Source organism: Populus trichocarpa, chromosome 12 (assembly GCF_000002775.5).
Source record: "Populus trichocarpa isolate Nisqually-1 chromosome 12, P.trichocarpa_v4.1, whole genome shotgun sequence".
Lineage (NCBI taxonomy): Eukaryota > Viridiplantae > Streptophyta > Magnoliopsida > Malpighiales > Salicaceae > Populus > Populus trichocarpa.
The window spans coordinates 12,201,964-12,215,582 of record NC_037296.2 but is presented as its reverse complement, the minus strand read 5'-3'; the positions used below and the strand labels follow the sequence as shown (position 1 = coordinate 12,215,582).

Genomic DNA, 13,619 nt, shown 5'->3' with positions numbered 1-13,619 from the left:
TATATTAAAGGTTACTCAAGGGTATTCTTGTAATTGATATATATTAAATATTATTCTAAAAAACACCTGCTAGCAAGTGCAGCGTGTGGACAATCCTCATGCTTTTCCGGTCACTAAATGATGCTTTCCAGGGTAGTGTTTGAAAGGTCTTGGCATCCCCTATGCAATGGCGTTGCGTGTGGACCAGTCAGGTCTTTGGTTTGGTGTTGACTATCATTTTTTTTATTTTTCTTTTCTCTCTTCTTCTTGGATTCAGCGTTAGCTCCTTTAAGATTCAAAACCAGCCCTATTAATTTTTTTTCCTTTTATATTTGGTCTTTTGTTCTTTTGATTACTATTTTTCATTTTGAATAAGTTATAAGACTACAAATGTTTTTTAATTTTTCCCCTTTTATTTTTTAATCTTTCAAATTTAGTTTCTATTCTTTTAATTACTATTTTTTAAAATTTTGAATAAGCTATAAAATCTCAATTGTTTTTTTTTAAATTCAACCCCTATCATTTTTTAATATTTCAGATTTGGTCTTTATTCTTTTGATTGCTATTTATTTTCTTGGGATCGTTTTTTAGATTGTTTTTTATATATAATTTTATCATCCATAATGTTTTTTTTCTATCAATTTTGATCCCCATTCTTTTCATTACTATCTTTTTTTTTTTGGCAAGTTTTTTAAATTGATATTTTTTCATGATTTTGTCCTTCGAAGTTAAATTGGTTAGGAATTAAATTTCTTGATTGAACCAAGATAAAGGATTTCATGGGTTGCGAGTTTTGAGATTAGACTGGGTTTAAGATGTTTTTTCTAGTTAGTCCCTTGTTGAGCTAATGTTTTATTTTATTATTATTTACCCTCTTTTAAAAGTTTCAAAGATTAACGTAAGTTGACTTTTGGTTTTTTTTGTCATTTTTTTAGATTGGTTTATTTCAATTTCATCCTTCAATATTTAATTTATTTGAAATTGATCTTCCTACATTTTGTTTTCTCATTTTCTTTCTATTGAGTTATCCTAATCGTGTGGCCATGGTCGCAGGGTTTGTGGATTAACTCAGGTTGACTTAGATGTTTTTTTTGCTACTATAAGGTTAATTTCAAGTTCATAACCAGAGTCACTAGTTTCAAAGGCAAATTGGCTTTTTTTATCCTAAAAAATACAATTTATTTTAATTTCATCATTCAACATTTGATTTATTAGAAATTGATCTTCATACTTTTTTTTTCTTTATTTTCTATGGGGTTATCCTGATCATATACCCATGGTCGCAGTTTGCAGGTTAACCTGAGTTGACTCATATTTTTTCACTGTTTTTTTTTTTTAATTTGCATTCTTCAACATTGAATTGTTCGATAATTAAACTTCATGATTTATTCAATTTACTTTCAAATGCAATCACCTTAGTATAACAACCAAGTCAAAGATTTTTCATCTTAATCTGGGTGAGCTTAAATTGAGTTTTTTTTTTACTATTTTTAATTATATTTTTTTTCTGAATTTTTGTCATTCAACATTTTATTTGCTAGAATTGAGTTTCATCTTTTTTTTTTTTTTTTTAAGTTATCATGTTCTCATTTTATTTATTAAGATTTCACCTTCAAGTTTTTTTTTGCTTGTGTTTCTTTATATGAGATTATCTCAATTTTATACTCATAGTCACAAAAGTTTGTGAATTAACTTGGTTTAACTGAGTTTTTTTTTATTATTTTTTGTTTTAATTTTTTCCAGTTTTTCCCTTAAATATTAAGTTGTTTTATAATTTGGGTAGACTCAGATTGAGTTTATTTTATCTTTTTTATTGTTATTTATTTATTTAATATTATTGTATTTTTTTATTAAATTTATTTTATTTTTTTAATGTTTTTATATTAAAAAAAATTTACCCGGCCCAAACAAAGTGTGGAACACAGATCTAATTATAACAATAGCTAAAAGGAATCAGTGTTTTACTGTGGACTGCACTGTGCAGTCCACAGTAAAACACTGATTCCTTAGGCGTTTTTTTTTTTTTTTAAGTTGTCTAAGTTTTTTTAGCTGTTTTTTTAATGATTTTTGGGATTTTTTTTTGCTTCTTTCTTTGTTTTTTTTAATTAATTTTTTTCATTTAGTTTAGTTTGTTAATGTTAAATTTCTTTCTATTTAGTTATTAGACTTTCATGACACATATCCCGAGTTTCACGGGTTAACCTGGTTTCACGGGTGAACCCAGTTAATTCTGGGTTGACCCGTCAATTTTTTTTTAATTATTATTTTCATAAATATTTTTGTTTAATTTAGTTTGTTAATGTTAAATTTTTTTTTATTTAGTTATCAGACTTTCATGACACAAATACTGAGTTTAACAGGTTAACATGGTTTGACGAGTTAACCCGGATTTTTTTTCTTTTTAATTAATTTTTTTTGTTTAGTTCAGTTTGTTAATGTTCACTTTTTTTTATTTAGTTACCAGACATTCATGACACGGATCCCGGGTTTAACGGGTTAACTTGGTTTGACGAGTTAACCTTAATTTTATTTTTTTTTTGTTTTTTTTTGTTTTTAATTATTTTTTTCGTTTAGTTTAGTTTGTTAATGTTAAATTTCTTTCTATTTAGTTTTTTTTCTTCTTAGAGGTTTTTTTTCTTTTTAATTTTATTTATTTAATTAATTTAGTTTATTAATATTAATTTTTTTTTTAAGTAGTTCTCGGCTGACGCCTTTAGTTTTTTTTTATGCCTTTGACTGTGAACTGCACAGTACAGTCCACAGTGAAAAGGCTGATGCCTTTTTTTTTTTTAATTAATTTTTTTCGTTTAATTTAAATTGATGTTAAATTTTTTTCTATTTAGTTATCAAACTTTCATTACACGGATTCCGGGTTTGACAGGTTAACCTGGTTTGACGAGTTAGCCCAGTTAATTTTGGGTTAACCCATTAATTTGTTTTTTTCTTTTTAATTATCAAACTTTCACGATGCGAATTCAAGGTATGACGGGTTAACCTGGTTTGAAGGGTTAACCCAATTAATTCATTTTTTTTTCTTTTTTTTCATTAGTTTTTTTCTTCCTGTTGGTTTTTTTTCTTTTTAACTAATCTATTTAATTATCACATTTTTATGATACGACCTTGTAGCCAGACCCACGCCCAATGCTATTGGGTCTGGTATTGCAGTCCAGACACTTTTATGCTAAGGGTTAACCCAAGTTTAATGTTATTATTAATATTATAAACATTACTCTTGGGTCAGGCGTTGCAACCAAACCTGAGATTCTTGGATATAACTTTGCAAAAAAACCTAACACTTTTAGATCTTGACTATTTTTAAAATGCAAAAAATAATTGACCCGCGGCATCGCACGGGCATGTAACTAGTTTTACTCTATTTATGAAAGACTTTTCAATCTAATAAAATAAATAAATAAATAAAAATTAAATCAAATAAAATCTGCCTTCCAGCTTTGACTAGGAAAAGTCTCCTCTTCCGCGTTACACTTGTAGAGAAATAAAAGGGTGTCTGTACCGTCTGCAAAGCAATTGTCACAAGAGACTCTCTCTCTCTCTCTCTCTCTCATATTTTTTGCTCTTTCAAAAAGGAAGAAGAAAAAATCTCAAATAAATCTGTCTAGGGTTTCTCGATCTCCTATTTCTCTTCAACAACAATGGACGCCATAGATTCCGTCGTCGATCCTCTCAGAGAATTCGCTAAAGATAGCGTCCGACTCGTCAAACGCTGCCACAAACCCGATCAAAAAGGTATTAATTTTTTTATTAATCATTGGATTGTCGCAGTAAAAAAAGTTAGGGATTTTGAAAATTCTGGTTTTATATTTTGTAGAATTCACGAAGGTGGCGACTCGTACTGCAATCGGATTCGTGGTTATGGGATTTGTTGGGTTTTTCGTGAAGTTGATTTTTATCCCAATTAATAACATCATCGTTGGTGCTTCTTAGGTAATGTTTCGATTTCAGTATCAATTTTTTGTTTTTTATTGATAGAATTTTTAATTTTTTTTACTGTTTATTTTTTTGAGAGATTTGTTGATGGTGATGCATGGCAGATTGATTGTTTTGATTTTTTAATCATGTAATGCAATTGGGATAATTATTATGAGGTTTATACTTGGTTAAATGGTGTTATTTTTAGAAAATAATGATTAAATCGAGAAGTTGTAGCAATTGGGATATCTTATAATCGAATTTAGTTTTATTGTCGATGAAGATTTAAGACCTGTTTGTGTTTTATACATAATTAACAAATTGAAAATTATTATGGTTTATGTCTGTATGGTTTGCACAATTAGATTGAGTTTGCTATGATTTGCAAGTAGTGGTGTGGTTTGTTTAATTGATCCTACTCTTGATTTTGATAATGGTTTTGATTATTTTCGTTTGCAATGTACTAGTGGCTGTGTCATTGCACATTGATACTTTTGGGGTCACTATTGAAAATTACTATAGCTTATGCATGTATCATTATTGATAATGGTTTGTTTAATTGTTCTTGCTCTTGATTTGATAACGGCTTTGATTATTTTCTTTGCTATCATGCAAGTTGTTTTGGTCTTTTTGTTATGCAGTATGTATAGAAATGCGGTCATGCCTCCATCTCTATAAACTTAATATTTTCTTGATTTTCCATGTTTATTTTGCGTTCTGGTTTTAGAGAATGGTCATGTGGTTCTATTAGGCTTTATTTAAATTGTTTTGGAATTGTTTTTGAACAAAAGCTGATTTTTCTTTCTTCTAAAATTGCAGGTGGTATGGATCATCAAGAGGCAGTCTGATAAAAAACTTATCTTTAATGAGGAAGCTTAGCTTTTAGCTTGCTTAATTTTCTTTTTGATTTGTTTGCAATGCTCCACAAACAAGGAAATTACCAATATCAAAACTTTTTATGATTCTTTTAGGCTCTGCATCTGTTTGTTTGTGATATTCCACAAACAAGGAAATTATCGATATCAAAACTCTTTATGATTCTTTTAAGCTCTGCGACTGTTTGACCCTTTGTGTGATCTTATGCTCTTATGCCTTTCCTTATCGATGTTGTAGTGGATGAGTTAGTTGTCTCACCTCTTTTCTTCCAATATGTGGAGAGATTCAAGCTCATGTTTAAGTAGTCGGGAAAGAACCACAGTACAATTATGGTCTCCTTTTGGTTCGCTTGTTGTCATGATCTGGACTTCTGTAACGTGAAATTTACAGTGTGGTACTTGCAATGCTCAGCCAAAAAAGTTTTTAAAAATATATGCGGACAATATTAGATATTAGATAATGAATACCCATTCTATATATATAGAGAGAGAGATTCTTACACTCGTCACCAAAACATATCAAAGATCATCTGGGATTTTCCTGGCAGAAGCCTGCTTCAGGTGTAGTTTATCAGTTTGGATTTCGGCAATAGAAAGAAAGGAAAGGAAAAAAGAAAATCAGTTCCTGATGCTTCTAGTAGAGTCCAAAAGGGCAGTAACCTTAAAAGAATTTTTTTCATGAAGTGAAGAACCATTAGCGAGATCCCGGAGCCTCCCAAGTCCCAACTCCCAAGAACGCATGGGTACGCTTTCTTTATCTAGAAAATAGAAATTAATACAGGCCCAACCTATGCAAATCAAAATCAATTTTATTATCCAGAATTACAGCATTTCAACTCATAAATCTTATGGTGAAAAGCAGTAATAAATATCAGCTCTCAGCTTAATTATATAGTAAACTTAACTATCTAAATTGTTTTTGTTTTATTTATAATAATTAATTTATATTTTATTAAATAGTTAACACTTAACAACCTTGAATATTTAAAAATTAACTAACCTCAGTAATTTTATTTTAAATATATCAATTTTTTTTGTATTATTTCTCTTACTTGTATGTTTTGTTTATGATATTTGTATGTTTTCTATATAAAAAAAAAACAGAGAGAGAAAAACTGATCATTTCTCAAGCAATTCATTTAGTTTCTTAAAACTATGGAAACTAGTTATAAAAAAACTTCAAGGGAATGGTTTGATGGTTAAGAAGGCATGCTCTATTCCTTGACGCAGTAATTGTTTTTACGTTTTAAAAAAATTTAATTTTTTTTTTATTTTTTTCTTTGTATTAAATTAATATTTTTTTAGTATTTTCATATCATTTTAATGTGCTGATATCAAAAATAATTTTTAAAATATAAAAAAAATATTATTTTGATATATTTTTAAATAAAAAATACTTTAAAAAATAATTACAATCACAAAACCAACAATTTAAAACCTTAATGAAAACAGTTGAAGGGTTTTATTAAATTTGTTTGAATGTCGAGGTACACCCTTAGGATCATCAAACGATAGAACTTAGTCTTAAATGATGTGCAAGCTAGCCAGAAGGAAGCTAGCTCGAAAATATTATTTCCAGTCAAACAAAAAAACACAGTTACATAAATAATAAATAAGAAAAACTATGAGAAGACAAGTCATATTACAAAATGAAGAGAAATATTTAATGCATGCATCCAAGGTAAAAGAAAATAAATGAAGATATATATATATATATATATATATATATAGAGAGAGTGTGTTTGGTATTGCGGTAGCTGTTGTGGTTGTGGTTTGAAAAAAGTTGTTTTATAAAAAGTACTTTTAGTTGAGGTTGGTTTGAAAAAATAGGTGTTTGGTTAAAACTGTGGTTGAAATTGAGGTTGAAGAAAAAGTAGTTTAATGTGTTTGGTTAAAAATGCTTTTAAAATTGAGGTTATAAAATAATTTTAAAAAATATATATTAATATTGATAATTTTTAATTTAAATATTATGGATTTAACTATTGCTATTACATCATGAAATAAATCATACTTAATATAAAATATTTTTTATTATTCCATGAAAGCATCTACAATTCCATTATGTACGAAATACATCTGATAAGAATTACAGTTTCCATAATTATTTTAGCGTATAATAAAATTAGATAAAATATTATCAGGTATAAAATTCAGTCTAAACTAATTTAAAAAAAATATTAAAAAAATTATCACACACTAAAAAAAACACTAAAAAAAAAAAAATTCAGTGCAAGAAATTGCACTGTTCACTATTTTTAAGTGAACAGTGCAATTTCTTGCACTGTTCACATGAACAGTGTACCGATGTACACTGTTCATGTTAATTGCACTGTTCAATGAACAGTGCAATTAACATAAACAGTGCAAGAAAAGCAGGAAAAAATTGCTTGCTAAAACCGCAGGTGAAATGCCAAATTTTCATGGGTCCCATGGCCAAAACACAGTTACTGAAAATAACCAAACATCATGCTATTGCGTTTGATAAAAAAAACAGAAGCTAACGCAGAGCCAAACACTATCATAGCCCGGCGTTGGATATTTGTCTCGAGGTTACAAAGGTCAATTTGGTCAGACTAGGTGGGCCCTTCTTTTCACCATGATTGGTGGGGTCTCCTAAAAAACAAGGGCGAGTCATGACTCATGAATGAATCACGGGTAAGGAAAGAATTCCCCCCTTTTTTCTTGGACTTCTTAGCCGACCCATAATTTTATCTTTTCTCCATTGTTTTTTTTATGACTTTCTATTTTTTTTTTAAATTGATCTGAAAGAAAAATAAAATAAAATGAATTTTGGAACCAAATAAAAATTCTATAGGATTTTAAGATTGACTACATATTTTTTCCATGTTTTATATTATGGTCCTCCCATTTTTTATTTTTTATTTTTACTATAGTTTAAAATTTTATCCCATGAAATAAGAGCACAAAAGAGTTAAATAAAAAAATGAGATTGAAATTTAAAAAAGAAAAAAAATTGTTTTATTGTATATATTAACATGAAAAAAAGCCCAATCTCTTAATATATTTTTTAATGGGTTTCTATATTTTTATATAACTCCATAGACATAAACCTTGGTACATTGAATATTACATATCAATAAAAGAAATTATTTAATCGTATAAGATATTAGTATAATGGTAAAATAAATTTAATTTTTTAATATGAATTTAAAATTTAATATTGAGTAAAATTCATTAAATTCTTTCTAATATTTAATGTTAATTCAAATTGCTCTATTAAAATTATAATTTTAAAAACAGGCTCGGCTTGGTGGATCGATCAGTGACTCGGTTAATTTAAGGCTAGAACCGGACCGAATTTAAAAAAATAAAAAAAGTAAAAACTCAGGTGATATAGTAAAAAAAACAGGTTGATCGGGCTAAAATCCTGGGTTGGCCCGATAAGAGCCTGTCAAAAACTTGATTGCGACTCGTTGATTATTTATTTATTTTTAACAAAAACAATATCGTTTGAATTTATATAAAAAAACAATTTGATGTCGACCTGATAACCCGATCTAAAACTCGTGACCAAAATTTTGGTCCGGGATAACCACGGGGTCAAATTTAAAAATTTCAAATAAAATTAATATAAAAATAAATTTAACCTTTATTAATACATAAATTAATATTTCATTTAAATTGGACAGGAAAGCAAATTCCACTCTACTCTCCACCGTCCACAACCCTTTCAAACTTCCAACCTCTTTAAATCACTCGCAAGTCACACGATAGCATTCCTCTCGCTCTGCCAGAAACTCTCTCGACGTCCTCTGTCTCTCTCTTTCTTCTGCCATGTCCAATATGGCGGCGGTAGCAGCAGCCCCCTCAACCTCCACTGCACCCATCTACAGACCCCCTTCCCCTTCCAAAGCCCCATTACCCATTTCCACACTCACACTCACCCTCCCTTCAACCTTTAACCACACAAAAACCCGCTCTCTCCACATCTCCAACTCCCTCTCCAAACCCATTTCTTCCACCGCAACAACTTCCTCCCCGACAACCGAGAAATTCTCATTTCCCAGATTTGCCCCTGATGAACCCCGAAAAGGCGCTGACATCCTCGTAGAAGCTCTCGAACGCGAAGGTGTAACTGATGTCTTCGCTTACCCTGGGGGGGCCTCCTTGGAGATTCACCAAGCTCTCACAAGATCTAATAAAATCCGAAATGTCTTACCGCGCCACGAGCAAGGAGGTGTCTTCGCTGCTGAAGGCTACGCGCGTGCTTCAGGCTTGCCTGGCGTTTGTATTGCAACGTCAGGTCCTGGCGCCACGAATCTTGTGAGTGGATTGGCTGACGCGCTGCTTGATAGCGTCCCAATAGTGGCCATTACTGGTCAGGTTCCGCGGCGAATGATAGGCACTGATGCGTTTCAAGAAACACCAATTGTTGAGGTAACAAGGTCCATAACCAAACATAATTATTTGGTTCTTGATGTTGATGATATTCCTAGGATTATTAAGGAAGCTTTCTTTTTGGCTTCCTCGGGCAGGCCTGGCCCTGTTTTGATTGATATTCCAAAGGATATACAGCAGCAATTGGCTGTTCCTAATTGGGATGTGCCTATGAAGTTGCCTGGTTACCTGTCGAGGTTGCCAAGGAATCCGAATGAGTTGCATTTAGAGCAGATCGTGAGATTGATTTCGGAGAGTAAGAAGCCAGTTTTGTATGTGGGTGGAGGGTGTTTGAATTCGAGTGAGGAGTTGAGGAGGTTTGTTGAGTTGACGGGGATTCCTGTCGCGAGTACTTTGATGGGTCTAGGTGCCTTCCCTGTAGGGGATGAGCTGTCTTTGCAAATGCTTGGTATGCATGGAACAGTGTATGCGAATTATGCTGTGGATAAGAGTGATTTGCTGCTTGCTTTTGGTGTGAGGTTTGATGATCGTGTGACAGGAAAGCTTGAGGCTTTTGCAAGTAGGGCAAAGATTGTGCATATTGATATTGATTCGGCTGAGATTGGGAAGAACAAGCAGCCTCATGTGTCGGTTTGTGGGGATGTCAAGGTGGCTTTACAAAGGATCAACAAGATTTTGGAGAGCAGAGGTGCTAGAGGGAAAATGGACTTTAGGGCATGGAGAGAGGAGTTGAATGAGCAGAAAGTGAAGTATCCATTGAGCTTTAAGACTTTTGGAGAAGCAATTCCTCCTCAGTATGCGATTCAGGTTCTTGATGAGTTGACTGATGGGAATGCGATTATAAGTACTGGGGTTGGGCAGCATCAAATGTGGGCTGCTCAGTTTTACAAGTATAAGAGACCAAGGCAGTGGTTGACATCAGGGGGGTTGGGGGCGATGGGTTTTGGATTGCCTGCTGCTATTGGAGCTGCTGTTGCGAATCCTGATTCCATTGTTGTGGACATTGATGGTGATGGAAGCTTCATCATGAATATCCAAGAGTTAGCCACTATTCGTGTGGAGAATCTCCCTGTCAAGATAATGCTTCTGAACAATCAGCATTTGGGCATGGTGGTCCAGTGGGAGGATCGATTCTACAAAGCTAACCGGGCTCACACATATTTGGGTAATCCATCGAACGAGTCTGAGATTTTTCCCAATATGTTGAAGTTTGCAGAAGCTTGTGGAATACCTGCTGCCCGCATCACGAGAAAGGATGATCTTAGAGCAGCAATTCAAAAAATGTTGAACACTCCCGGGCCATACTTATTGGATGTGATTGTGCCCCACCAAGAACATGTCTTGCCTATGATCCCAAGTGGAGGGGCTTTTAAAGATGTGATAACTGAGGGTGATGGAAGAACGAAGTACTGATCTTCCTCTGCAACAGATATGTTTTAAAAAAATTATATGAATGTTCTGTGTTATTCCACGCCGTGTCTGTTATGTGGACCTATATTTGAATCTTGTATTGAGATTTTATATATTCAATAAAGGGGCACTTTTCAATGAGCTTGTGCATATGTAGGCTAGTCATATGATGTATTGCAGGGCTAGAATGGCTAGGTTGCATAAAATGAATTGTCTTGCAGGAGAAAAAAAGGAAAATTTGAAGATATCAGGGTGCTAGTTGTGTATCCGATTCCCCAATAATTCGTGCAAAGGTGTTAGCTTGCCGTCTTCGAAAAACAAAAAGGGCTTCGGAGGATGATAGGATTTCTCCTGATTCTCCTGAATTGCTTGTTAGTGCAAATTTAGTCGTGTTTAGATTCATTCATGGTTTTGGGCTGTGAGTTTTTACTCCATGATATTGTGACAGTTCAAGTTTATAAAAGTCGTTTAGGAGTTGCTTCTGCAGAACGGTCCACAACGTTTGTCTTCTTAGATGCTGCAAATGGGTCTCTCTAAGATCAGCTAAATATATTTATTTGATTACATATTTCAGTGTGGGGCCTGGCATTTTGGTACAAGAATCAATACATGGATTCTTATTACAAAACTAGATTACTATTACACTCATCAAATCAATTTTTTTTTTAGCTAAAAAATTATATATTTGTGTGTGGGGCGTGTCATTTTGATAAAAAAATCAATAAATGGTTTTTTTTTAAAAAAATAGATTACTATTACACTCATAAAATCATTTTTTTTTTTAGAAAAAAATATATATATATATATATATATATATATATATATATATATATATATATATATATATATTCCTAAAGTGTTTGTTTTCTAGCAATCATGAATTCAAAATTCAATGTACATTGGGCAACACTTTTTTCTCTCTCTAAATAATAAAAATGTGATACTGGACTATTTTTTTACAATACTTAAATCTATCCTATTAAAGTCATAAAACAACGATAATTTTTTTAAAATCAAATTGAAATAAATTATAATACTTAATTTTTAATTAATAAAATAATAAATAATAAAATTAGAAAAAATCAATTTTAAAAATAATAAAAAAAAATTGAAAAAAAATAATAAATTAAGAACAAATGACAAAAAAACTCAAGTTAATATGGGAAACCCATGATCCAGACTAAGATATTAAGATAACCTTATAAAAAAAATAAAAAAATTAATAGGTCAATTCTTAAACAATATAATGTTGAATAATGAAATTAAAAAATAAAATTAATTAAAAAAATAAAAAACTGAGGTAACCTAAATTAACCTATCAAATCTATAATCCAAGTTATAATATCAAGATAAAATAATAATAAGTAAACCAACCAATATTTAGAAATATAATTCATATTCAACTTAATATAAAAAAAATAAAAAACAAAAAAACAAAAGTAAAGCCAACCAATGTTGTCATCCAAAAACAAATGAAGACAACTTCGTAATTATAGAGAGAGTTATGTGCGAAAATCAAGAGAATAAAAAAGAAAAGAGAGAGAAGAAGAAAGAAAGGAAATTGGGCCGTCCAAGCCGAACTTGACATCCTCTATGTATACACGCTATTTTTCAAGGAAGATGATACACTGTGATGTTGGGTTATACACTGTGTGATGAGTTCGTACATGGTGTGTGATGGTGGACTATGTATATGGTGTAATGGGTTATGAAATGGTATGAAAGTTACTAATTAAATCATTATGTGTGTGTGAATATGTTTGATTTTATCACTGTTGGATATATTTATATTGGTTAATCACTAAGTTGTTGATGGCGGTGATTTTCTTCTGTCTTTCTTGGAAACTTTCTTTTGGTTTTTTATATTATGAATTGTGTATATACATGATGCAAAGCTCTGAAATTACAGTAGATTTGGGTTGTGATTTGAGTTGTTGTTCAGAGATCATAATATCTTTGTACACACACACACACACAAGATATCAGCACCTTTTGGTTGACATTAAGACAGGAGAGGTCGAGATCCCTGAATTAATGAAAAATCATGGCAATAGTGTAATAAATATCGAGTCTTAATAATTTTTATATTCCTAACATTCTGTTCCTTGTCCTTTCTTTCTTTCTTTCTTTTGGTTTTTTTGTGGAAATTTTGGGACTAAAAGATCTGTTAAGCTAATGGTCAAAGAGGCGGTGTGATTGTCCTTTATAGGAAATGGCTGAAGAAGCTTCAAACGTGTTGCTGGTCTAACTCTCTGTAGTAAAAACGGAAAGAGCCAGCTGACAGAAGCAGGACTGGTTTTCCGAGGTAGGGGTGTGCTTGTTTTGACCACCTACTATGTCCTGTTTATACATTGGGACGTGTATGTTTCACGTTCTGTTTGTACAATGGGACCTGTATGTTTCATGTGTGTTCATGTAGGTCAATAAAATTTAACGTGGGTTTAGTTTCTTTGAAAGGGTCCAGATATTTGAACTTCAGTGTGTAGATAACCTGCCTCCAGCTATGTTTGAAAGAGGAAAATGTCTCAGGGGTGGGGTGCTGGTGCCGTGTCTGCACTTGCTGGTTTACAGGATATTTTGTTCCTGGAAAGGCATGAATTGCCGTGATGGTACAAGTATAGTTTTTGACTGTCCAGCTGTGCGCAGCAGTCTAGGCATGTCTGCACTGAGTTCTGAGCTTGGGAGTGCGGTTGGTTCTTCAGCAGCTTGATGATGTTATTGGCATGACAGGCCAGTTTGATTCTCAAGATGGTGTTGATCTGGGCTCTTAGTTTTGATGATTCCACATCTTTCGTGGTTTCAAAGACGTCAGACAGATACAGAGGATAGTCATAATGATCCAAAGTCCTTCAGAGAAATTCTTTGATTGGTGCTATTTTTAATGCGAGGATTGCGAGAAGAAACAATCGTCATCGAAATCTTCGATCGCTACAGACCAGGCACATAATCTTGATGCTTTCTGATCTTTTGATATAGGGATTGTAAGAATCAAGTACTCTCTAGGTTGGCTTTGTCAGATTCATAACCATAGATGAAAATTGATGGATTCACTTCTTTTTATTA

General features: G+C 32.0%; 2 protein-coding genes across 2 annotated transcripts; both read left to right on the top strand.

Annotated features, from left to right (window-relative positions):
- Positions 1–3,497: 3,497 nt before the first annotated feature.
- On the top strand, positions 3,498–4,956 carry LOC7454559 (protein transport protein Sec61 subunit gamma-1). The gene is made up of 3 exons (XM_002318696.4): positions 3,498–3,726; positions 3,809–3,924; positions 4,729–4,956. Exons 1-2 carry the CDS (start codon positions 3,633–3,635, stop codon positions 3,922–3,924), a joined length of 210 nt encoding a protein of 69 aa, XP_002318732.1. The 5' UTR covers positions 3,498–3,632; the 3' UTR covers positions 4,729–4,956.
- Positions 4,957–8,486: 3,530 nt separating this feature from the next.
- On the top strand, positions 8,487–10,697 carry LOC7484477 (acetolactate synthase 2, chloroplastic). Its single transcript, XM_024582568.2, has one exon. It carries the CDS (start codon positions 8,583–8,585, stop codon positions 10,557–10,559), a length of 1,977 nt encoding a protein of 658 aa, XP_024438336.1. The 5' UTR covers positions 8,487–8,582; the 3' UTR covers positions 10,560–10,697.
- The last annotated feature ends 2,922 nt before the right edge of the window (positions 10,698–13,619 follow it).